General features: G+C 34.5%; 1 protein-coding gene across 1 annotated transcript; it reads left to right on the top strand.

Moving 5' to 3' along the window:
* Positions 1 to 2,842: 2,842 nt before the first annotated feature.
* LOC124449150 (E3 ubiquitin-protein ligase RBBP6-like) lies at positions 2,843 to 22,578 on the top strand. Its single transcript, XM_047000101.1, has 13 exons — positions 2,843 to 2,900; positions 2,982 to 3,018; positions 7,292 to 7,342; positions 7,945 to 8,033; positions 8,771 to 8,891; positions 9,334 to 9,470; positions 10,327 to 10,490; positions 11,161 to 11,261; positions 11,676 to 11,770; positions 17,127 to 17,254; positions 17,350 to 17,431; positions 18,027 to 18,287; positions 21,843 to 22,578. The coding sequence occupies exons 1-13, from the start codon at positions 2,890 to 2,892 to the stop codon at positions 22,576 to 22,578; spliced, it is 2,013 nt and encodes a 670-aa protein (XP_046856057.1). The 5' UTR covers positions 2,843 to 2,889.
* Positions 22,579 to 26,890: the final 4,312 nt, after the last annotated feature.

Here is a 26,890-nt window from a genome sequence, read left to right as displayed (position 1 = left end):
TGAACAAGTGAAATTCGATTGCAATTTTACTGATCTATTGTGTATAAAGAAAGAATTAGAAAATCTATGTTTTCCTTGCCAGCATCATATTGTTCCAAGAGCATTTGATGTGACTTGAATTAACAGTTTAAGAATCAGTTTTTTCGAAGATTTTTAATTAATCTATGATAAAACTAGACTTATAGCAATGGAGGTTTGGTCACTTATGTTGTCTTTGGTAATTTCTCTGTTGTCTACTTTTCGCGTGATGACTGTCTCAACTCTTAGTGTATGACATGTTGAATATGTTTGCTAAATTTTAAAATCCTGGGGCCGGTTGTATAAAGCTCTTAACCACTTTTTAACTACACTTTTTGCAGTTAAAAAGTAGTTAAATTCAACCACGCGGTTAAGTCGGTTGTATAGAAAAGTAATTAGCGCTAATTGCAGTTAACAGGTAGTTAAAGTTAACTATGGTATGGAACATAGTTAACTTTTCAAAACATAGTTAAATATGGCGGCTTAACTTCTCAAAGACAATTATGGGCGAGATGTTGTTGATCAACAAGGTTTTACCTTGAGTTTTTAATCACATATGTATCTTCCATGGCAATGGCTTTTAGAATAAAAGCTTTATGGACGGTGTACTACATTCCTCATTGCTGTAAACATCCTAAGTTTTGCTGACGAAGAACAGCCAACAATTTATCCGCGTAACAAATCCCTTTTACACAAGAGCAATTGCATTTTGTATTGTCCTTTTTTGAGTCCGGTAGTTCTTTCAACTCATAAGCGAGACTCTCAATTGAGATAGAGCCACTTCTTTAAGATTAGTGCACATAACTCGCTGACATTGTCTTACATTCACGTACAATTTGTTCAATGATAAAAAAAAGAAAAAAGAAAGAATGTTATTCGAGCAATGAATCCTATATCCTTGGATGTATCAAATATTCAAATTGCGGGTTTTTCCCTACGCATTTTGCTTGATTGAATATCATACGCATCACGTAAGCTCTTTGCTCTATGGAAAATAAGCTAGATTATGTTAAAACAAAGAGGTACTACAGTATAAATGTTGTTCTAAGTATACAATGATAATACATATAGATACATGAGCTTTACAACAGTTTTTATTCATGACTACTCTTTTGTGTATCGGCTGCATGAGATACAATGATGTTAGTTTTTTAAATACATAAAACATTTCATCAGCATGCATGGTGAAGGTCCATGTTGCTTGATATATATACATTATCCATTGCACATGGTTTATTACACAAGCAGAAAATATACATGACAGTCAATTAGTGGGTTTTATTCATATTTCATCAAGTATTTCTTATGTAAAAATTTTTATTTTTAATGTACATGCAATCTTGCCTGCCAATAAAGATCTAACTACTGTTTGATGATTTAAAAAATAAAAAAAAAATGAATAAAACTCCCAAGCTTTAGGCAAAAATAAGCTAATAAATCACAAAGGCATAAATAAAAGTTTCATAGCTAAGGCTCATTAACAAATATACCCAATAATTTTTATAACTCAGTTTTTTGCAAGGCAGAATTAAAAACAAAAAAAGATTTTGTGTATGGCTGTGATTATAACATGTCACAAGCAGAGAAAAGACAGTTGCTGGATTACATTGCTACTAACTATGATGACTCAATGAAATGTGTTCTAATAATAAAAAAGTCCATCACTGTGTGACTTATGTCTGTGCAAGCACATTTCTTTCAAGCATTTTACCCAGCTGTTATAAAGTGAAACGAAACAACCTTTTCCTTTGTTACCCTCAATCTCTCAGTTTTTAATTCTGTAAAAGCAAGGCCATTCAATTATTTAAATCCTTGCACAAAGAACACAATATGAATCACTTTGAGAACAGTTCATTGTTTCGTTGGCCCAAGTGCATTATATATAATTGGTTCATGAAATAAAGCAGTCCTTGCCGAGATTCATATCATTCATCCACATCGTACTGTATTACACAGAAGATAAGGGTCGATTTTCTTGTGAAAAGTCCAAAGTATATGCTACAATTTAATCCGGTTACCATGTCACCGTGAATCGTTTATTAAATTTTATTTTCGCATCATCAACATCCGTAAAAACGACAATAGTTTGCCATATTTTAAGATTTTTATATAAGCCAAGAGATTTTTCTTGATTTTGAAGTCATTTTATAGTTCACTTGCCCGCCATTACTATGCATGAATTGTTTACACTTATGTCATTTTACGTAAACAACACCCCACGCAATTTTCACAAAAGTTAACTACGCAGTTACTTAACTATCCGACAAACTACGTTTTGTGCAACGCAGTTAGGTCGAGCAGTTAAGTTACTACAGTTAAGGAGTTAACTACGGTAGTTATCGTTAACTATAGTTAAAGTTAACTACTTTTATACAACCGGCCCTGAATGACTATATAATTGTGCAATTATATTGTAATGCCTTGTTTATGTAATGATGATGAATTGCATTCCTGCCAGCTTTAAATATTTTCATGAAAACATGCAACATAATGTAATGTTTTGTGAACAGAAACTTTTAGTGACATTAGGTTCATATTAAATACTTTCCTGATTGTAAACATGGTTTTATAACTTAGTTTTGCATTGAGTCCATGTATTATATAATATACTTGTTATGAAAAAAGTGAGAACTTTTTGTATTTAATATGTGTTTGGTTATATATAAATGTAATGGAAAAGATTTAAATCTGTTATGATATCATGTGTATTTTATGGAAAATTGTGAAACAACAGAAACTAAAGTAGACTTGCAATTTTCTTAATGTGTTTAAAACTTTTGTGTTTACAGTATACACAGATAATGTCACTCAAATACCAAAAATGCTTCAGTGATAGTCCGTAGAACTCGTTCAGGACCAAAGCAAAAGGCAATGACTGCAGCGTATGTATTCATGATAGTAATTTTGTTGCAGATGTGCTTGGATTTTAAATTTGCTATTTAAATTCTTTCATTTTATCACAGAGAAAGACCACAGTCGACCGGAGAGGCATCTAAACCAGTACGTGATATGTTTTATTTTATAGTTAAATATTCTCACAGATATTGACTTGTAGTCTTTTGTAAGGTCCAGAAGTCTGTCTGCAACTTAGCCCCACCTACCCTCCCTTATTCATTTTTCTGCCTGCAATTATATAAGAAATACAATTCATGTCAATATTTGTGGGAATTCTGTTGATTTCTTTGTAACAAATGCTTTGTTGTACAAAGATTGTTCTTTTTTAATAAACATTTTATTTTCAAGTTTTCTATGTTTTGCTGCACCTTGTTGTGTGAGCAACTTGGTCAGAATAAATTGATTTTGCTTTTTGAGTGTTTGTGTGTATGTGTGTCTACATGCATATTTCATTGTTATGCAAACCCATTTCTTTGAAAACCACACACAAGATCTGGGGGTGTTGTATTAACAATATCTCACCAATTTGTCATGAGAATGGCTAAAATTACTTGGTGATCTTGTGCTTAAGGCTGCATTGCCAATGTATTTGAGGCTCCAAAAGTATTTCATCTTTAAATGCTAAAAGTTTGATTCTATCTTCTATTGTTGATTTTCGTCATTTTTTAAAAAAACACAGAATTTTCGGCTACACTGATTGTAATTTTGCACAGTTTTAAATGTTTCATATTGTACCATACCATGGTTTTTAATTTAGCAAATCCTTTTATTCTTGAAAGCAAACTTATAAGCCGAAAGTACAATGTGCAATAGCACTTACAAACAAAGGCACTTTTGGTTCTTGTCAGCCTGATTGCTGAAATTATTTGCTAAGATAACCCAGTAAGGTTGATGATTGCTGTTTGAAGTATTAGACAACAAAGTATCAGCATTATTTCACAGTTAAATGGCTAGAAGCCAGAGATTTTGTTTTGTTGGATCAATGTCTATGAACGAGAAACTGTCTTCTTAATGGTGTTGCTAAAAAATGACCCAAATTTTGTAATGTTTAGTATATTGAACCTCAATATACTTAACTGGAAAGCACTTTTGCCCTCATAAATTGGACCTACTTCCAACTTACATTGCTTTGCGTATTGGGATTGCTAAATTTGTGCAAGCTTCATTTTTTGTACTGGCCAAAATAATAATCATAAATTCAATGTCAAAGCTGTTTACTGTAAACTATCCGATAGTCGCTTCCATCAACTAAACGCCTCGTATCTCATAAATGCCTCATTCAAGCGTTGGTCAGTTTTAGACGTTTCTCTGTAATAAACGCGCCCTGTGTAATAGATGCTCCTTGTGACATTACTATTTTGATAATAATATTAAAATTAAGTGGTTAATTGGGCTCAGAAACTGCATTTAGTCTTAGAATTGTTATCATTTGTTGACATTAGACAACACTCTTTTAAACGCCTAGTATTTCTTAACGTCAACCCTAAAACTGCTAGAATTTTTAAGCGCCCCGGGCGTTTATTAGGTCATTTAAAGTGCTGAGTGTTAGCCAGCTTTGGCTTATGCACCTTCTTGTTTGATGGAGTTTTCCAAATCAAAACAGCCAGGGCTTTTTTCAATTACTAAAATACTTTTCACCACCTTTCAGTAATTATGCAAACTTTGATGCGTCGGTAAAAACGTCGTGAAAGTGATTTTAAAATGGCACATGAGTATCCATATATAAGCACTGTTTGTCATATACATGCAGGTTGATTAACTGTAAAGAATTTCCTATAATGAATTGTTATATACTTCTAACTTATGAGCTGTCGACGTCAAAATATAGAATTAGGGAAAGAGGTTTTTGAGGGTTACAGATGGTCTTCATGGTCAATAGTTAGGGATACTGAGATAATGTTTTCACCTCTCTGGTGTTAGCAGTGAGGTGAAAAAGTAATACTAGTATGAACATTGTAAACAACAGAAAAGCTTGGAGTATCCGTGCTGTTATATCTTATGCATTTATAAAATGTTGAGATATTAAAGTTATTTCTTGCGCGCCAGTTAGATAATTGCTCTTTGACTTGAAACTCTTTCTTCAAATCTGTAAAATTAGCAATAATTAGTGTTCTCTATATTGTACACTAAAACGTTGCACATAATTATTTGAGGTAATCGAGAACCATCATCCATAAAAGACACTATGAAACGATATAATTGAGTATCTGTACTATCTTCTGGTTAAGAAAATTACAATGATACAAATGGAAAAAGAAAATTTTAAATTCCTGCATGTCGATTGTCAACTGCATAAAACAACTGAATCTCTATGAAGGGATGCTTATTTGCAAACTTAATTAAATCATCAGATTAATCATCATGGGTAACGCATTTGTTGTTAAATATTGAGCAACTACAATCATCCTATTGATGATTAAATTATGTTTTTTAAGAATTCTTCTTTAGTATCTGTTCTGTTGGTTTACTTATTCGATAATTATTGCTTTAGAATTTGAAAAGATCTGCTGTTTATATGATTGTTGTTATTTTTAACATGAAGATGGGGCCTGGCTACCTTATTGACTTATATCGAGTCATACCGTCTTTTATCGTTGATGGCTCTCTTTAATTTCATGTTCTCTCAAGTTTCTTTTCTCTTGCCGCAAAATCCCTTACTAAGCGTTTGTGACAATCTCAATTTCAATAAGTTCGACTAATAATTCAAACTGATTTTCAATTCACCGTCTTGATGGTTTTTACCTCAAATGAAAGCACGCCCTTAAAAAAATGTGTGTCAAGCAAGGTGCATTGCGCGCTATTGTTTATGCTTACATCGTTATTTTTAAGTTTGCGGTACACTGAATTCAGTTTCGTCACTACCTCCTCTAATTTATCTGGAAATAAGCAAAAAAGCATTCATTAAAAACTCTTCTACATTAATTATTATCGTTGCATGGACTGCAACAACGAAATCTGCCATTTTCTCCACACACAAAATGGCCATGGCGCTCTGCTTAACGTGCAATGCACGGTTGACACACATTCTTCAAATTATCAACATGTCATTCGTACATTGAACGCAAGCTATTATTACAAACTTCTAGAACGGGAAAGGTCGAAAACATGTGAAATTAAATTTTTGATACGTTTGAGGATATATAGGAGTGTTGTCTTTTTTGAAAATCAAGGTCTTGATGAGACCAATCACGGATAGACAGAAGGGTACATACTAACAAATAATTTAAAGCAACGTACGTTGATGAAAACTGCTAAAGAAAAATTAGACGTTAATTTCGTCGCTCGGTTATAATAACTTACTCATATCTCACTGCTAAAGTTGTACGGTTCTGCTACGGTGATTATATCCTTTTCCATTAAATTTGTTGACAGTTGACGTGCAGGACTGCACGTGTTTTGCTTTAGTCATGATTTGTATTGTGAATAAAGAATATGTAGAAAAAACAACGTTTCAGAAACCATTCAGTGTAAGAGGCGGTCAAGCAATTAGAACAGTTATATTTTGATAAAATGAAAATTAAATGTACTTCGATAATAAGCGTGCAAATCAGTATCCTGTTTTACCGGGTCTTGAGAAATCTTAATAGTCGCCATTCTATAACGGTTATACCGGTTTCTAGGCGCAAAGCAGGCTGGAAGTAAACAAAAGCCAGAGTAATACATATGACTTACAAATACCCCTACGGAGTATCCGTGAGTCAATTAGTTAAGAGTTGGTTTACTTTGACAATATTCAAGAGCATTGATAAATGGCTTGAATAATGGCAAAAACTTTTCTAAAAAATTGTTGACGTTAACATTCGCAACCAAACCTATTAATTCTTCGTAAGAAAAAATGGTAGTAGTTCGACAGCCTTTTGGGAAACTGTTTATGGTAGATTGAAAATAAGTGTTGTTTAGATGTTCCATGGTACAGATAAGCAGTACTTACACCACACTGTTGTTACTCAGAACAACATTAGATAATAAACGATTTAGCTTAGCCTAGGTTGCAATAATTTCACACGCTTTAATAACACAATTAGTGTGTTTTTCTTTTATTTAGGGAAACATCATTATGAACATTATTCAATTTCGTTTGTCTTCCGTTACAGTTGCACTGTCACTCTAATGTTGTTTAAGTTTTTTATGTAGTTGGTAAACCCCTCCAATCAGCAATTTTTACTGATTTTCACTATTTTAACAAATTCTAAAACATAGGAATTTCCGGATTTCTACATCCTGAAAAGGCTGACCAATTTTTCTATTCCGCATTATTATAAATTGATTGAAAGTCTTTACGAAGGGTTGACCATCTTCGATTGTGCACAATTCTCGTGCCTTTTTAATTGCATTTTTGTACTTGCAAACATACTTATTGTTCATTCACTTTGAGAAGACCGAGAGCTCAGACGACCCACCAGTTGTGCCATTGAGCAAGCTTAACAAGGTTAGTGGGTTTACTGTAAAGAAAGCGACTCCACCTATACGCGCTGGTTCGTCATTGGTAGTTTTAGTTCATTGTGCAAAAGAAAATTGCTAAGAAAATTGTTCTCGACATAGAGTATTACTTACATGCAAGTCGTAAAGGAAGGGAGCAGTGACTATGCAAGTATGGTCGTGCTTGATAAATTTTGATGAGGCTACGTCGAAATATTTACATAACAACTAAAAGGCTGGCCACGCCACTGCGAAGGAGACTTGTATTGTAAACAATAGCAATAAGAGTTGCATATTTAAGATTACAACTCACTCCTTCTCAGTGAGCAAAGTCAATTAACTTACAACATTTAGTTTTACCTTTATTAGTATCATACAACTTCATTTTCAATTTGAGAAGGAAGCTTATTTGCAGGCTTTCCTTTATTAATTTCCTTCACGAGTTTCCTTGACCATTGTTCTCGCTTGTTTGTTTCCCATGTTGTGCCATTGTATTGTCCCTTAGTAAAAGTCTGGTATTGTTTTTCGATCACATGTGTGCATTTGGCATTGAGACTTTAAACCTTGTTGGATTTTTCTTATATTCATGTACTTGTGTGTGTGCTTCTACAGGTCGCAGATTTGGCGTCAGCAAATGCGTCCGAAGAAGACAAGATTGCTGCGATGATGAATCAAGCTGGAGAAGACTGGGATCCATCATCGTACGTTCTTTTTTTTTAAAATGTCATAATGAAGTTTTCGTAGTAATGGAGCATATTTGTTTCCCATAACGAATTCTGCTTACGAGAACAACACGAATTCCTCGTTTACTATCCTATGTTGATGTGGTGTAGAAATAGGTCTGTTAAACTGCGACGGGCTATTGGTTGCTCATTAAGGCCATTGGAACTGTTTTCATGACATAACCGGGACGTTGCAATGTTTTTAGCGAGTTTTGCAAAATTAAAACGACCATTGTATTTATGATCAAACCAACATTTACACTTCGTTAATGCTTATATACAGGGTGTTTGAAAAATAGACAGCTAGGAAAATGTTAGTAAATTGACTACCGCGTATTGTTTACAAAACACCTTTTGTTGAAATAAGTAGTTGGACTTCCTATGGTTCATCTGACTGTAAATTTCTCGTCAAAAAAATAACGATTTTTCGAATTGGCCTGCGCCAAAATCAAAATTTCTATTTTTTGCCGACTAATCAACTTATTCATAACTTACGAACTGTCTCTATTTTATTATACTTCCTGTATGGTATACAAAATGGCTATATAGCTTGTTCACATTTGTGGTATTTTCTCTCCAATATGACCCAATTTAGTTAACAGCGATATTATTAATCGCTCTCATATTTAATTATAATGATATAATTATATAATTTTAATTAATCATAATATTTATTATAATTATATTCGATGTAATTATGAATATTTTTTCTATAGCTATGCAAAAGCAAAAGGTCGACATTTTAATCCAGCTGCCCGTCAACCTCCACCGCCACACTATATGTGCTTTCGATGTCGCAAACCTGGACACTGGATTCAAAACTGTCCCAAGAATAACGTGAGTTTATCATGTTTTGTTCATGATTTATATTCATTTGTCATCATTGGGCAATGGCATTACATATTACATTGGATTAACCTAGCATATATAATTCTCCCCCCCCTAACCCACGTTCTGGTTATGCATAATTGTTGGTCAAGTAAACAGCTCAATAAATGTGGTCCTACTAGAAATAAGTCAAAAACAAAAGGTTAAAGCTTTCGTTATGACCTCATCAGCCTTCTTTAACAACCCATTGTTTAGTCTTGCACTGTTTAATTTACCCTCACTTGTGACGTTGCGGCTGCTGTCTATGACGTTACTCGCATTATTTTATATTGCTCTATTTCGTGCTGTATATTATGTTCCAATCTCTCTTGTTACGTTTAAGCTGTCGGTCGTGACGTTGTTAGTGTCAGTTCTTTACCGCTTGTTTTTCAATGTTGTATCTCGTTTACAGGATCCAAATTATGACCTAAAGATACGACGAACAACTGGAATCCCTAAGAGCTTTCTTCGTCCCGCGGAAAAGCCTGGTCAGAAAGGAGCTTTGTTGGTGCCTGAAACTGGAGAACATGGTGTACCGATTGTTGACCAGTAAGTTTCACTTTCAAGGGTTGCGTGTCTTTAATTTAGGGGCAGATTTTCTGGTGGTGAGGGGTGGGCATCCCCCAACCCCCTAAATTCTCTAGCATCAACTCCGAAAAGTTCTAAAGGGGTATCACGTACAATAGGGGTATCACGTACAATAGGGGTATCACGTACAGTATCACGTACAGTAGGGGTATCACGTACGATTAATATAGCAGTATTAGAGGCAATGGAATTGTACACTTATCATTTCAAAGCCAATTACGTCTTTTAAACTATCACCATTTGCAAGTGACAAATATCCTGCGGGTTTCATTCAAACATTAAAATTGAAACAAATTACTAAACGCGCTTTCATTTCAAATTTTTTAAAAAGCTAACAGCACTTTCATTACGCAAAGTTCACTTTTATGTAAGCCTAAAAATTCACAGTAGACCGGGGCCTTTGCAACTTTAGCTTGGATAACGATGCACCCCCTTGAATAATTTGCAGCTCTCCTGTAAAATTAACATTGATCCACCACTGCATTAATCCATTTATTAAAGCTTTGAAAACTAGTTGTTCTATCTAGCATTACTAGAAAGTAGTGTTATGACTCAATTTTTACGAAGATGCCAGACTGGAGTATACGAGAAGTAAAGTTTTAGCCTAACATTTTTTGAGATGAAGACACTCGAGTAGACTGGAGTAAAAAATGACTGGAATTTTATCATAAGCTATCTTCCGCATCTTGTAGCACTTGACAGAGTATTTAAAGACTCGTGTTTCAACATCAGTATATTTCTTCGATTGTGGCTTGATGTAGGAGGCGAGTTTGAATATTAAATCATTTTTGAACTTCAACTTTTCAAATTTATTTAGCATTGCGTACGAACAAGCGGCGTTAAAGAAACGACCGGCGGCCATTACCAGTCAAGCAGAAAACGAGAAACCCGTTCCACCCGAGTATTTCTGTCCATTGTGTAAGAATATTATGAAGAATGCAGTTGTTGTTCCTTGTTGTGGGGAGAGCTTCTGCGATAACTGTAAGTCACCTGTTTAAAGAGTGAGGAGTTTGGACATTTCAGACAAACGACAAATTCATAGTAAACATTTTTATAATAGAAAGAGATCTTTTGAGCAGCTTGCACCTTGTTATTTACAGTGTTGAATAAAAAATATAATACGAAATATGATATGATGAATTTATCATAAGTAACGTGTCATAGGCAGGCAACAGCCAACGTGCAACTGGAGACTACGTACTAAGTTTGATGGAATGTTGAAGAGGAAGTAAAGTAATATGATATTGTGTGGTTGCATTTGTTTGCTAAGATTTGGTTGTTAGTGTATATATGTTAAAAGCTTCTTGAGAAAGCGTCATAGATTTGTATTTTTATGCACTGTCAATACGTCAATACTGGAGATGATTCATTTCAACTGCATGGCAAAAATCAAGTACTTTTGCTTCATAAGTATATTGCACACCGTACTCAGTCATTGCCATTCGATTGTTTCTTGCTGAGATGATGTGTCTCGATGTTCACCAATGAATTAGAACTAAGAACTAGATTCTCCCGAAATTCTATTGTAATAAGTGTGACAAGCCGCCATCTTGAAAGGTAGCAAAATTTACAAGTACTTAGTATTTTTTCCTAAAATATTCTTCTGCATATGTTGTTGTCTTATTGTCTTCATTTGTCATGTTATGTTTAGGTATAGAGAAATATTTATTAGAAAACGATCACGTGTGTTTTTCATGTCACTCGGAAGAAGTATTTCCTGCCTCCATTGTTGTCAACAAGCATCTAAGACAGGTAAGCTCCCGACAGTTGGTGATAAACGTTTTTGGAATAGCGCCATAGACATAGTGTTTTTTAAATCTATTGGGGTTTTTTGTTTGCAAGAGGCTGCAGAAAGAAAAAAGTATCAGTATAAATAACTGTTTCTTAGAAATGCAGTGAAACAAAATGTTAGATTGTTCGTTTTTGGGCTTACTTCCTCGCCACATTGGAAAGAAAAACATTTATAAAGAAACCTTGCAGAAGATTGATAATGGGGGGAGGGGGCTGTTCTCATATTCATATATTTTTATGTTATAATTCGTTATCCCAATTAATTTCAATAGGAGCTAATAGAACATGCGTGTGTGAATCTCTCCCCAATTGTCGATATTTCTCGGTTCTTGATAAGTGTGATTTTTTCACTAAAGCCGTTTTGCTCTACTTTAGGCAATTATTAAGATCCAGTCTTCAGGATTTGAGGCGGGAGGATTGGGTACAACCATGTCTTTAACAAATGGACACAGAGATGAAGAGCAGGGAAAGTAAGTTTAATTCCATGTGTATTATGTAATATTACTAATATATTGATTCTATAATAAAGGATCACGGGCTCCTGCGTAAGGGCTCTTATTAAGTGGAACCAATAGGCATTTTTGTGACTAAAATATGAGCCAAGTGACGGTTGTTTGTTGTCAGTCATTATACAGGGTGTATCAAAAAACTGAACAGTTAACGCTGTTTCGCAAGCGCCAAAAATTGGTGGAAATAGCGATATTTGCCAAAACGTTTGGTGGAAATAGCGATATTTCCTAACTGTTGTTTTTTGTGGGTAGCGGCTGAGCATGCGCGGCTAACTACTATGCTACACTGTCCGTCGATTTCCTCGGAAATAGTCGGACTTGCGGGAGACGACAAACAATGCCGCTTTGTATGTTCGCTGTTTTCTCGGGAAAATATGAAAATATCGCATGTTGTTTCGATATCTGAACTATTACACATTGTTTTCTCATTATTCTTCTGAGCAAAATTTTTCGGCTAAGAATGATCAAACTTAGTTTGCTAAATTAAGTTAAATTACAATGTCGCCCCTTAAGTAACTCAACTTGAGATATTTTTGGTCTTATTTTATAGTATCTCGATTGCTCATTTGTGCTTTTTTATCGCAAGTTTACGGCAGTTTATTAATCTTGTAGTGCGTAGTGCGTAATATCATCATTATGACAATGAATCTGAGCGCACGATGTGAGTACAGTCACGTGACATGCAATCTAAGGAAGGGCGTTTGGTAAATGCAATATAGATTAGAATGGTACTTTTCACGACACTTGTCATATTCCGTAATTTCCATAGTCCATTGACGTTATGTCATGTCATGCAATGGTTTCCCTCGTTCAGTAATTCTTGATTCATAAACTCAAAACCAAAGTTTCAGCTAAAAATAACCCTGCCAAACAAAATACTGACAATGACCTTCTTAAAATTTTCATTATAATACCATATCTAGGCAAACCAGGTGAGTGTTTGGTTTTCAATCTTCTGCGTAAAATTCGCCGATAGCTATTATTTTCTTTGTGGAGTATTATCGCAACTGATTAAGTTCAAACTGCCGGCAACACAACATTCTCCACTCCATCGCTGCTCGTCGCTATTAATTCTATGCGCCGTGTCTAAAGGCGGTACACGTTTCTACGTCATGGCCAATGTCAAAAGTTCGCAAAAAATCGACAAAAAGAAAGAGTAGAAACAGTTTGAAAAGGCCAATTTTAATTCTGTTTTCAGAATTCTAATCAGAAAAGTAACTTTCATAAAAAAAGCCTCACAAAAAGCCTAGTGAAGCATTCGTTGCATAACTACTTTAAAAATCCCCATCAAACCTATACTTATATATCAAACAATAAAGACATCAATTTTCTGTCCCAAAAAGAACAAAATTCTCTAAAGCGAATGTTACATATGAATTTAAGTGTCCTGGTTGTGGTCAAACGTACACAGGCAAAACTGAACGAAACCTGATCACAAGACTTAACCCAACATGCTAATTACAATAATTCTAGTGCTATCTCGCAACATTTACTCATTTGTCCAGACGCCAGCTACATCTCACACCTCTTTTCACTTCCTGACGTTGACTCCGACCCTGATCTCACACGCGTACCATTTAATTCTTGTAATGTAATTCCAAGTAACACCAAAATCTTATATCGCTGTGATTATAATAATTCTTTTCATAAAAGCAATATGCCACAACTTAATAGTTGCCTGTAAGAAATTATCTCTATTTTAAATGTGAATATTCTCCCTAATTGTTCAGTCTTGCACCTCTCTCAATTGCGTAACTGTCACTTCTGCTTGTATATAATTATACAAACGTTTCACAGCTTGCTTTGTAAACTATTAGTCTGATGACGTCTTTGGAATAAAGACGAAATATTACACACACTGTGTCTACACTCTTGTATCATCTTGAATATCAAGAAGCGAGATGTCTGTATTCGGAATTTGTTTTATTTTGTTCTATTTAAAATTGTCTGCTTGTCCTGGTTATTTGACTATTCAGTGAGCACATATCACTTTATTAAATCTCTAACAAGTTAGGTGCAAGTATTATTTAATATGTAATATTAGAGTTGAGTTTATGTACCTAACTTTATGGCCACATACTTGATTGACTACCCACGTGTACGCACGTACCTGTTTTTTCATACGCGCTCCAGCGTGGCAGCACACTTTTCTTGACATGTCTCAACCCATTTCCCTGCGCCACCTATATACTGGTGAAATCTCGATTTTTGTCAGTCTGCCTGTTGACAATTCTGGTACGGGGAGGGGGATGATTTTACGGAATGAAGAGAAGCGCTTATTCTCAGTGAAGTAGAACCTTTCGGAACTTATGTATAAGTTTTAGTTTGATTCTAAAAAGTCTGAAATCCGAATAGATATGCGACCTAACCAACGTAATACAGTAGATACTAAATTTGCCCGAGTGATCACCGACATCAATTATAAGTACATACTTCGTTTGGCGAAAAACACATGAAATTGATTCAACGTGCCGTATTTAGCTTGTTCTGTTCACATTGTATTTCTTGCACTCTGATAACAGTGCTCCTCTGAGTTCAATGTTAAGCATGTATTTGTTTTCTTTTTGTGTGGATTTAACAGAGAAATAAACGCATGTTGCAAGTTTAGCAATGATTTTGTGGGGACTCGATCTTCCTTCAAAACTTAAACATTTAATGTCAGTCGCTGAGAATCATCGGGAATAAGGTCCGATCAAATGTTTTAAAGATTGTGGAAGTAAAACTACAGCTGTATAGTATTGTCTGTTTTTACGTGTGTTAACATGCGTTCGATTTATCCGTTGAGTGAACAATGTATCATACTCCTCAAATAGCATTTTAAAGGAAAATTTTTGGAGATATAAATATACATCTTATGCAAAAATTGTTTGCATTCAAAATGGTAATGATTTCTTCTTTAAAATCATTTGAAATGTGAAATGAAAAAAGACGTAAAGCTTGAGAGATATTTATGCTGGAAGTTGTCTGTCGGCTTTCAGAACGCGTGCTTTTGTTTCCACTGAGCACAGGAGCACTCACTCCACATAAGGTCAACAGTGCATTAAACTGCGTATGGCACGTTATTTAGATATAAAGAAAGCTCTAAACTTGTCGAAATATTCCTTGTCAATGCAATCTTAAAAGTTACAGGGGCTCGCATGTAAAATTACTCAATCATTCAAATAACTCAATCAAAACGTACCTATGAAACCATCTAGATTGCTGTACACCAAGATGTGGCACTGAGGGGTCCGACTGTACCTTGCAAATTTTTACTGACAAGGGGGAAAGGGCAGAACTTCCCCTTGCGATAGTAACATCTAGTTTAGAAATACTACAAAACAGCACCTATGTGTTTTTACCTGTAATCTTTACTAATGTTTATTATACTTGCAACTAGTCCATTACAACATTTTCAATCGCGTTGTTTACAAATTGCTTGGTTTACTATATTCTTGCTATCACTTGTAACGTAAGAAGTATTTGCTTTCAAGCAAGTTTTGAGTAATAATAATATGAAATATATGTTGTTATTTGAAAGAATAAACGGAGGAAGAACAGCTGGGTAAAATACATTACTTGGAATGAAATATAAATTGTTGTCTGTACTTTTAACCAGGGCATGTTCGATTGGCTTATCAATGATTTGGTCTGGTCTTTAAATATTTAATGACTTGGTGTGGTCTTTCGTCTTTATAATTTGGGAAAAAATGCAGAAGTTATGTCATTACCCAACTCATTAATTTTATAAGCTTGAATAAAAAATTGGATCAGACTCATATGCTTTATGAAAGTTTGTACAAACAGTAACATTTGTAGGAAACAAGACTGTTCTAAAACAACAGAATTGTTTTATAATGCCCAAACAGTAATTTCCCTTTCAACAAATGCCTCACCAAATAGAAGCCTATACCGTTCTGCATTAGAATTAAATTTTAACTATAATCACAGTTTCACAATCAATAAAGAAATCAACAACTTCACATTAAATTAATAGAATATTAAAGAACTACTGCATCCAACAAATATTTTAAGTCCATAATTTTACAGCATGAAAACCTTTGTTATCTGTCTGCATTAAGTTTTCATGCCTGGATCACATTGCCAAATATGTAGTAACTAAGCAAAATTTCATGACTGCAGTCCTTCAAAACTAAACTTTCTCCAACAATTGACAACACTGATTCAATGGTAGGCACAGTTTAAGTCAAAATAAGTTATATCAGCTCAATTGTCAATTCAAAATAATTTCTAGTTTTAGAATAGGATTATAAGGGATGAATTTCTAAAGAATATATTTTACCAGTTAAGTTGTCTCAACGGTTTCGAAATGTAAATGTAACCAGAAATTGAGCTGCAGTGATTTATTTTGACTCACCCTATACCTGCCAAAGCATTGATTCAGATCTGGACGTATGTGTAGTAACATGTTTTCCTGGCCACGAATATGCAACTAAAATGTCGAATATTTTTGTTATCGCTGTTGTTGAAAACTGCCAGAATATACGTTCACATACGTAAAAACACCTAGCAGTGGGTCACGATTAGTTTCAAAGCACGAACTAGTCAACCGCAAATGTCGCTCAAACCCATAAAATTGAGTTTGGTTTGCAGTAATTATTTACAAAAATGCCAAAAGCTTGATTGTGGATTCCGATATATTTAAAATTTCCATTAAACAAGGCGGAATTGTTTCATTATTATGCTCATTTAGCCCATTTCACACAGTTTCATTATAAGTTTAACTTGCAAGTAGGAACTAAAATAACGGCTCCGCCCTCGCCCCAAATCCGTTGTCCCAAGAAATAGAGGGCTCCGGTATGTCCCAATGAACTATTTGTGTTATTGTTTTTTTTTCATCCAAATTAAGTTATTGTTTTGGAGCGTTTGAACTGTGTCTATCACTTCAGCGACAAATTTCACTATAAGCTAAAATTCAATACTCGTAATTTTCAATCCTTCTGCACAAAAATCTTACGCACTCACTGCCCATGAAGTAATCCATTATTACCACAATATGACACTTTGTTCACCTAACCGATAAATCGAACGCATGTTTACATACGAAGAAACCCCAAGACAATATTATACAATTGTACAAATACACCGATGTGATAAGTAATCATTTCAACAACTCTTTGAAGGCGAGTCTAGAGTATAAAACCTTGCCTCTTGTCCAATTTTTTTTGCATAATATCAACATTGACACATTTACACTATTATTGATAACTTTGAGTATTAATTCTTAGTTGTTGGCTTTTAATTTGATGTGGAATATGTTCTTGTTGAGGCAATAAACAAATTAAATAATGTTCTCACATTGTTTTTGTTTATACAGATCAACGCCTGTTACAGCTCCCAATGCAGAAGCTTCCGCTGTGCGTGTGTTGGATGAAACCAAGAAGGCTGCTTCGGGCACTTCTACACCTCCGACAGTTTCGCAGCTCACAGTAACTGTAGCTAAAGGTATGCATATTTTTATCGCGATGTTTAACAGAACTGTGCATATGTGTATACCCTTGAGTTGCGAGGATTGGAAATAATATTTTTGTCTTTAACAGTCACTTCTGCCCCAGTCACAATGTTACCGCCTGGAGTGGTTCCACCTACTCAAGCTACGATGATTGATCCGCGCTTGCAAAGGTTTGTTGATATGTTCTCAAATTCAAGACACTCCTTTCACTCCTGATCAAGACACTTGATCTAAGTTTTTATTGATTCAGACAATCGTCATGAAGTTAGTGAACAACTTCTACATGCAAAAAAATTTCCATTAACAATATAAGCATAAGTACAGAATTAGAAAAGATAGCGCACCCAAAGTCCTTGGTCGCTTTCAACAAATATTATACACAAGATAATATTATTAGTTATATAAAAATTATATTGCAAATTATGCGTTGTCATAGAGCTGTTGCCTTTCTTGTATCTGTTTAAATTCTATGCAGGTACAAGATAAGTGTATTGCAATAAAAACTACATAATTTCCTTTTCTTTATTTTTGCTTCCAGTCTCCAAGTTTTCGCTGCTTTTCTTCTAAAATCTTTGTTCTAGCCGTTATAACTTTGCTAATACACATTTTACCCAAAACAAATTTGGGAGTTTTTAAATCAATTTTTGAGATCTATCAGCATTAATAAAAACCCAAAACAAGTCATGTGCAGTTTACACTTTCACATTAGTTTACTTTGATGAAGATAGTATTAGAAGAGTGAACCTGCCCTTTGAAATTTACCAGGTCTGAAGGCATTCTCCCATCCATGGCAGTCCCCTTGCATGTAGCTACACCTCTTCATCGACCAACCTTCGTAGTGCCTGCTCCTTCCTTCCATCATACATCGCTGGTACATCCAACGGTTCCTGCTATTCCAACACCGTTCGGTCACCATATCGCTCATTCAGCCATGTTGCCCCCAACCAGACATCCTTTTGCTAATCTTAATGCTGGCATGATGAATGAAGAGGAGTTCTATCGTGCAAAGCAAAAACTACAAGAAAGGTTAGTTATCGCGTAGAGATTATACAATTGCGTTCACCCAGTTTAAAAAATAGAGTTGTATTAAATTACTTGGAGTGGAAAAGGGGTCTGGACACCGGTATCAAAAACATGGATGCCACAAGGAAACTTTGGGTGAAAAACTTCCGCTTGAAAAATTATTTTTATCATTCACTCCCCTGTTGCTGGTGGCTGAACTTAAATTGAGTACTAGACAACTGACTGAGTATTGCATGTAAACTGTAAAAGAGAATTTTTGGGGGGGTTGGTGGTCAAGTTCTTTTTATTACAAAACGCTGCTGCGAAAGTTTTTGTTTTGTTTATCGAATCAGTGCAAAATTGCGGAGTTGATGGACACGTATTCGTACGACGAAAAAGGTAATGACTTATGAGTTTTGTTGATTTTTGGCTTTGTTTGCTGAATCCCGATAGCTCATTATATGACAGTCGTGTCGTCTACTTTCTTGTTCAGCCATCTAGATTCTAGGCTCAACTTTCTTTATTTTTGCCGAGAATTTTTGCACCTAAATAACTAGCTTGATATTTTCCAATTACATTACTATGCAGTTTTTTACTATACGGCAAGTAAAGGTAATGGGGATATGTTTTTATAAGTTTTGTGTTGTATAAATTGTTGACAAACCATAAAAAATGAAAATAAAGGATTTATTACACGATTCATTGAGTTTTCGTTTTGTATTTTTTCTTTGTTACAGGACTACAAATTTTACTAATATAATAACCTCAACACAAATTGTTTTGTTTTGATTGTCATGTTAATTTGTTATCAAACAAAACGAGCTTCTGCTACTTTTTTGCCTGCTAAAGAAAGTTTTGAAATAAAGGAGAGTGGTGGTGAAAATCATTGATAAAACACGAAATATAAACCATCGACTATAAGCATCAACTGTAATGATAAAAGATAAATTAAAATAAGAAAAATATTAAAGAAAATGAAGTGAAAAAAGCGATTGCAAAAAAGCGAAAAAGTAACTGTAAAAAAGCGACGGCACTGAATTGTTAAGCAATAAGTACATTCATAAAAATTATATTCTTTCTTTCTTATAGGTGCATTGAAAACTTTTTATTTGCTGCACTATTTTGGCACCTAGGTACCGCACAATATTTTGGCATTTTAGAAAGAAAGTTTTGAAAAGACTTGCTGTTACGAGTTACGACGGCGCAATAAGAATATGAAATTTAAAAATATTCCGGGGGAGTTCAAAACTTTTCATTGAATGAGGCAACATAATTTTTCACCCAAAATTTGCTGTATTTGGTATGACGGCATCCATGTTCTTGATACCCGGCCGCTCGTTAATGAAATATAGTAATTTGGATGTGGATTTCCCGTCCGAGTAATTAGTATACAGTGGTTTAAACTAGGTGCAGGGAAATTGCAGACTGTAAACTGCAATTTTGAAGTTTACTGCAAACTTAAATTTTTTAAATTTTTGCGACCAGGGTTTTTAATTTTTTACTTTTATCTCTTTCACTTGAAAAAACTCGAAGGCCTTCCATTTTAAATTCAAAAATGGCAGTAAAGTCGTCGCTATACACGTTTTTAGTTTTTGAACATTTCAAATAGTTAGGTGATGTTGTTAATCCTTATCGCTTCCTTATACAGAGGGTGTAAAAAAGTGAACTACTTAAAAATTCTTATTAGACATAAATTTAGCCTAATATGTTTTGGATTTTTGATTGTGTGTGTACTTTCGCATCCCAACTTTAATCAAACACTTACAACGAACAGAAAAATCAACCTCGAAAAATGAGAGAGCTGTTTGCGGAAACTTTATTTTGAAGGGCTTATGTCTAGCAGGAATGAGCTGTTGAAACTCAATTTTTATTTCACTGGAGTATGGAAACTTCAGAGAAATTAGCGAAGAATAAGCTAAACCTGTAGATGCGTAAACTTAAGTTATTTGTTATTTAAACTAGCAGTTTGCATGACCTCTTTCATGAACGAATAGTTGCATGCGTAAATGTTGCTGCTGCTCCCCTTGTGTGATTAGCGTAACTTTTCACCAAACTAAAGAATTTAAAAAGAGAAATAACTCTGAATCTTTAACTTTGCGTGATGCATGAAGTCATTTGTGCACAAAAATAGCCTCGTAAGCCTTGTATAGGTAATAGAATAGTTTCGAGTGTAATTTAAAGAAAATATGCACGAGTCGGTTTTTCAAAGACTATCAAATAGCACGAGTCCGAAGGACGAGTACTTTTAAAAAAAGTTTGCACTGAACATTTAAACGGTTACTGTGTTTGCATTGCCGAAGGCGAGTGTTTTGCAACGCTTTTCTTAACTCGAGAAACATTTCCAAGTGTTTGGATCATCTCATTTAAACACTTGAAACCGTCCAGTAAATGTTTTTGTAAAATAACAACTCGAGAATAGTGTTGTAAGCTTAATTCGAGTGAGCGGAAATGTGAAAGCTAAATTCTCCCAACGCATTTAATAGGCCAGACAAGTACTTCAAGTCAATTTAGGCAAATAATCGTCTCTGTTTTCAGGCCTGCTGAAAATTGTCACGACAGCATTGTTACTTTCTATGTTTGGATTGCGTGATCCAAACACAGGCATCGACTAATCAGAGCACGCGTTTTGCTTATGCTACTTTGTAATGGTATTTCCCTTTTTTTGCATTTGTATTTCCTATTTTTTGCACATCTCAAAACAGAAAAAGAGAATTTTTCGTGTGTGTTATTACATAAATTGATTTTTAATTCTTTATTTCTGCCTGAACAACCCCTCAAAATGTGCTTTTTTAACACTTTTACTCAAGTTTTCAAGGTTGAGTTTTCTGCTGTTTTTTAGTGTTTACTAGCACAAATGTACGAAATAATTGATTAAATTTATAGTCTACTTCGCATTTCAAAATTGTCCTCTTATTTGTTTTGTAAGCAAGAAGGATAAATGTCTTTAATGTGAGAACTTCCTGATAGCGTAGGGATTATTGTATGTGGAACTCACATCCTAATTTTTTTCATTATGAAAATCTGAGCTATTTAAAAAGCAAACAAACGCAAGAATTTTTTCATTCGGTTTAATTTACGCTTTTTATGGACTTACAAAGTTAGTAAAGTACGTAATAATCAATTGTCATTTTGTCCCACGACCGTGAAACTGGGTCCTGGGGAAGACATGCATTCTGACGTCACGAGGTGAACTCTCTTGTTCTAAGTATTAAAGATGTGTCTTTGGTTCACATGAAACAAGCGACTATACACAAAAAGCCTCTTCGTTGCCTCTACTTAAACGATATTGTTCACCTCGTGACGTTATGCGTTCTTCTCTCGTCAGTCTCACGATTTTCCGTCGTGGGAAAAATGTGTACTAACTTTGCAAGTTTATTAAAAAGTGATATTTTATTCGAATAAAAAAATTCTTCAACTTTCGTATTCCATAAAAAGTGCAAATTTTTGTAATGAAAAATAAAATTAGAGTGTGAGTTCCACTTTCAGTAAAGTAACCCCTCATGACGTGTTGTCAAATATATGCAACTTCTGTTTGCTGTGACATTGTTATTTATATTGTTTTTTTCTTTGCCGTGATAGACGAAAACGACGTAAAGATGGTGGCGATAGAAAAAGTCGAACGAAGAGGGATCGCAGCCCGCGAAGTCCAAGAGATCGACGTGGTTCACTGGGCTCACGGCGATCACCTTTTGACCGAAAGCGGTCACCTTCTTGGTCTTCATCTAGATCTAGCTCACGTTCGTCGAGGTCGCAATCATGGTCGAAATCTCCGTCGCGTTCTTATAGTTGCTCAAAATCGCGCACACCAATAAACTGGGAGCGGTCACGTTCTCCGTCGCTCGAACGAAAACACGGTAGACATGAGGACGACAGAAAACGACGTCATGCACACGATTCCAGGAAACAAACTAAACATGATCAGTCTCATATTTCTGAGAAAGCTGTTGTGAAGTCGAAAGACAAATCAAGGATTTCCAATCCTGACACGATGAAAAACAAATCGCAAAAGTCATTAAAGAAAACAACCGAATCTTCTCGCAAAGAAGCAGTTAAAAAGCGGAAAGTTTCACGCTATGAAGAAGATCATAAAGATCTGAAACGTAAAAAGCGCAAACACAAAAGGAAACATCGCAAACATAAGCATAAGAAGAAGTCAAAGAGAAAAACAAGAAGGCCTGAAACAAGTGACGAGTCAGAAGATGATTCCGATCGAGAATGCGATTATAGTGACAGTGAAAAGAATGAAGATGATTCATTTAAATTATTTTCTGCATTTTCTCTGCCATCGTACGTATCACAAGGAACCTTGTATTAAAAATTTTAGTGCGGATATTCTATAAAGTGATCAGCCATGTGTCTTTTGTATGTCGTGTGTTTTGTATCTTTATTGGGTTTTTTTCAAACAGAATGGCGTTTTCATAGTGTCTTGAAATAGCTTGCGAAGTGCTATTTCATGTATTCTTCCTTGCCCTCGTCTTGCTCCAGATTCTGACGTGTCGTGTACAAGCGATTAATCTGGAAAATTGAAACAGTAATACCATTTTCATTGACGGGGTAGGTTATTTGTGAATATGTAATGAGGAGTATTAAAATTTTTGTACAATGTTTTTCTTCATGAGAGTAATACATATTTTGTATATCCTAAATTTGTGTCTAACCTGATGCATGTTACGGGAAGTTGCGTAGCTACCTATTTTTGGAGGTATGTGCCAGGGGCGGATCTAGAGCATTGAGTTCTATAATAACTGGAGCGGTTATCTCAAGCGCGGCCTTAGATATCTGATGATGCCAAAAAAATGGCGGATTTCGTCCTTTGCCGCTGAGATTTACCGAAATTGACCGCTTTTCCGAATATTTCCAATTTCCCACTCCCTCCTGAGAAAAGAGTGAGGAAAATGTATGTGTGTATTTGGGATTCGGCAAGCAATTTTTTGATGAAAATCAAGGTAAAAACCTTAAATTCATAACAGCGAGTCAACTGTGGTTGTCAGTTATCTGCTCCTACGAGGATGCATTTATAACTATCGACGAAAGAGTTATATATCAGCTACACATGTATGAATGCAGATGTGCGTCGTTTTCTTACCAGCGTCAAACTTGTTTGATCGATTTAACTCTTTAGTCTATACAAAAAAGTATATCATTGTTCATCTCCACGGTTCACGAGAGAGAAGTTAGCTTATTTTTTATCATTGCTATTTTGCTTCTTTTCATGCAATGGGCAATGGCTTTTTTCGCCACAATTGTAGGATTTTTACTTGTTTCTTTAAAAAAGTACATATTAAATCTCTGGATATTTACGGATTTTCTGTAATTGAGTTTCATATGAAATTTCAAAAAGACTCAAGTCTGCATAGGTTTGGTAAATGAAAACAAACAATATTGTATAGAAATTACTTTAAGTAAGAGGCCATCATATACTTGTAAAGTTGTAGCACATTTTGAGTTTGTTGTATTGATATATGAATTGGGCAAAATGCAAATAATCATCAAAACACTTATGCTTCCAATGGTGTTTATAATTCATTTGTAGTTTTAATACTTCTACCTTTCTTTTTCACTTTGTTTTGTTTTTCCTATATTTGCAATAAAAGTGCACTATAATTTGAATGATTAACACAGTTTTCACCTCAATAATAAATTTCATAAGCAGTTGGTAGTGCATTTTGTTCTCTGAGTATCCACATCTGGTGTTTTGTTCATACAAGAATGATGAAGTGCAAGTAGATATGTCATAGCAAGGCAATAAAACCAAGTGAATTACATACCTGTAGCGTACTCTTATGCTAGAAGCTTAAAAGCTTTTTAGAAATTAGAAAGTTATTGGATTATATTACCTCTATATCATCAATCTCATGATAAGAAATAAGAAGCAAAAAATTTGTAGAAAAGCTTTGAAAAGTGAAAAACTTTTCTTTAAAAAAGCAGCAATAATGCATATGATAAATCTCCATTCTGTACTCTAATAGGTATATAAGCTCAAATTTTTCTTAAAGAAATATAAGAAATATATAAGAAATATAGAGTACAGTAACTTTAAAGGTTTCATCACTGAATCTTTAATGCTTCAGTATAGTGCATTAGATATTAGTAACATTCAAACAACACTCAACTAAGATATTTTGATAAAGATATGACATGATTTAAACATTAAGTTACATAAAACCCAATGGCTTATACAGTTTAAAGCTTCACATCTGCATCGAGTCATCATCAATCTCAGTACAAATGTTTACATAGACACAAACTTTATGGCCTTCCATTTTACATGTTTGTGAATTGACATTTCATTAAGCATCAAAACACACAAAACCTTCTTGCCATCTTTCTTTGGATCATGAACTTTAACTTCAAAGCATTCAAGGCATCCTTAGTGAATCCATTGTCTCCATCCATAGAATTTGACCACGATCAAATTAAATAACTCTGGATAGGGCAGACAATAAATCAATTATCTTTACAGCATTATCATTTTTTAAGACTCTGCCTGCTCAATAAAATCTTCCAGTCATCTTTACTCCTTGATCTTCCCTGCATGTTGTCAGAAAGAGAACTTAACAAGCTCTACATTTATCACTAATCATTATCAGTTATCATTACTTGTTGCCTGCCTTTGGTACGATGACTACATCGTGACCATTTCTTTGCTATGTCTACGTATACGTCCTATATGGCATGCCTGAAAAGCTGAGTGGCCTATTTACATACCGTGTGGATGGTACGAGAATATACGCCAGTATTTATTCTACAATGTATTACAATAATCACTAAATTTATAGTTAAAGAAAAATAAAAAATAAACGCTTACCTCATCTATTCGTTATGATTATGTAAGTTTTCATTATGCAAATTTTTTTGCATACTATATCCATAATGAGATTTCGCCATTTCGCCTTTTATTCGTTGCAAATAAATGGGTAAATTTACGATTTCATGCATTAACAAATGACAGAAAAGTATGCAGAATTTTATACACAAAAACAGGAAAACATCAGTATATTTGGCGTTCAAGTCAGTCTTAAAAAATACGATCTTTAATATGTATTTTATGGCTTTTCAAGTGCATGTATAATTGATTTTCAATCGTTGACGGACTAACAAAACAAACAACTACCTCACCTGTGAGAAGCGATATGTTCCTTTTTGTGGAAACTACGACATCCAATAATTGAACGATTGAAGTGTTGGCATTATAAAAGAAATGCCAAAAAAGAATCGTCACAGAATATGGAACTAACGATATCCATATTCTGTGATATCGTGTTTGTTTTTGAAAAATTCTTTACAATTTACTATAAAAAACCAGGGGAGGTCGAGAATATTATTTTTCTGCAAAGCGATCATTTCAGCGGAAATACGTCCTTTGGCCGCCATTTTTTTGGCATCCTCGCCCCAGTAAAGTTAGCCGCTCTAGTTATTATAGAACTCAATGATCTAGAGTATGTCAAATCCGTCGCGCGACTGATGTTTGAAATTCAAAAATTACCTATTCATATTAATTAAAAATTCATTAATTATTCTTACTTTATTATCGCATTTACTTCGTGATAAAAATCCAGCTTTATTTATTATTGAAAACTAATGACTAATCCAATGAATATCTCGTTGGTAACCAGATCAGTTGAATTTTAATTGACCTGGAATAACCTACTGATAAGCGTGGTGGCTTGACTGGTTCGACGGATAAAGGAGTCTATGAACGCCAAAAACGCTTATTTTATTGGTCAATGGCCAGATCAGTGGACAGTCTGGAATGGTCTCGACTGATACGAGGGGTGGCCGGACGTATAAGGGAGTCCACCAATTGCTATCTTACAATTGAACACCTCATGTAGAGATGTAAAGGTGTGTTAATCTACGGCTCATACTAGATTGTTTGCCATAAATTCCACAGGGCTATTGATGTATGAAAAGCATTTTCTATAAAGTAAAAATGTCTTTCTATGTATGCAGATAAACCTTGAAATTTGGCAAAACAGCAAAGTATTTTTCATGATCACTAGGTAATTTTTCTGGTTTCTGATCATTATAATTTCTAAACTAAATTATTTCAGTTTTACATTTAAACGAGCTTTGATCATATGAAAAGATATTTATCTTAACCAGTAAGCATGACACATGAACCAATTTTTATTATTCATGTAATTATATAATTAAAGACATGTTGGTTACATTCTGTTTGTATTTGCAAATACAATGCTACTAGTGATTGCTATATTGCACACTTCGCATATACTTTCAGAAGATAATAGTCTGGTGAAATGCCTAATAAACATTTATGGCATTAAGCTGTCCTTAACTGCCAATTTTACTCTGATAATTTTTGCAGAAAAAAATTTTGAGTTTTTTGTCAAAAAGTGAATTTGCTGGCACTGATGTGGAGATGGGTAAAGGGTTACAATAAACTTGCATGGTTTGAAGTCTGAGCTTTTCTATATCTATGAACTGTCACTTGTAGTACCAAATTTCTTATTTAACTCATTATATTGAGGTTTGAATGGGGAACTCTAGGGGGGTCTATGCCTGACAACTTGGTAGAAATTTTTAAAGACTATATCTGTTTCTGAATAGCATTATTGTAAAATAAATTTTACGTTCCTAGACATGCTAATGAGCCATATATTTGG

This window comes from Xenia sp. Carnegie-2017, unplaced genomic scaffold (assembly GCF_021976095.1).
Source record: "Xenia sp. Carnegie-2017 unplaced genomic scaffold, XeniaSp_v1 HiC_scaffold_23, whole genome shotgun sequence".
NCBI lineage: Eukaryota > Metazoa > Cnidaria > Anthozoa > Malacalcyonacea > Xeniidae > Xenia > Xenia sp. Carnegie-2017.
Note: the sequence above shows the minus strand (reverse complement) of the source record. Positions and strands in the feature narration are given on the sequence as shown.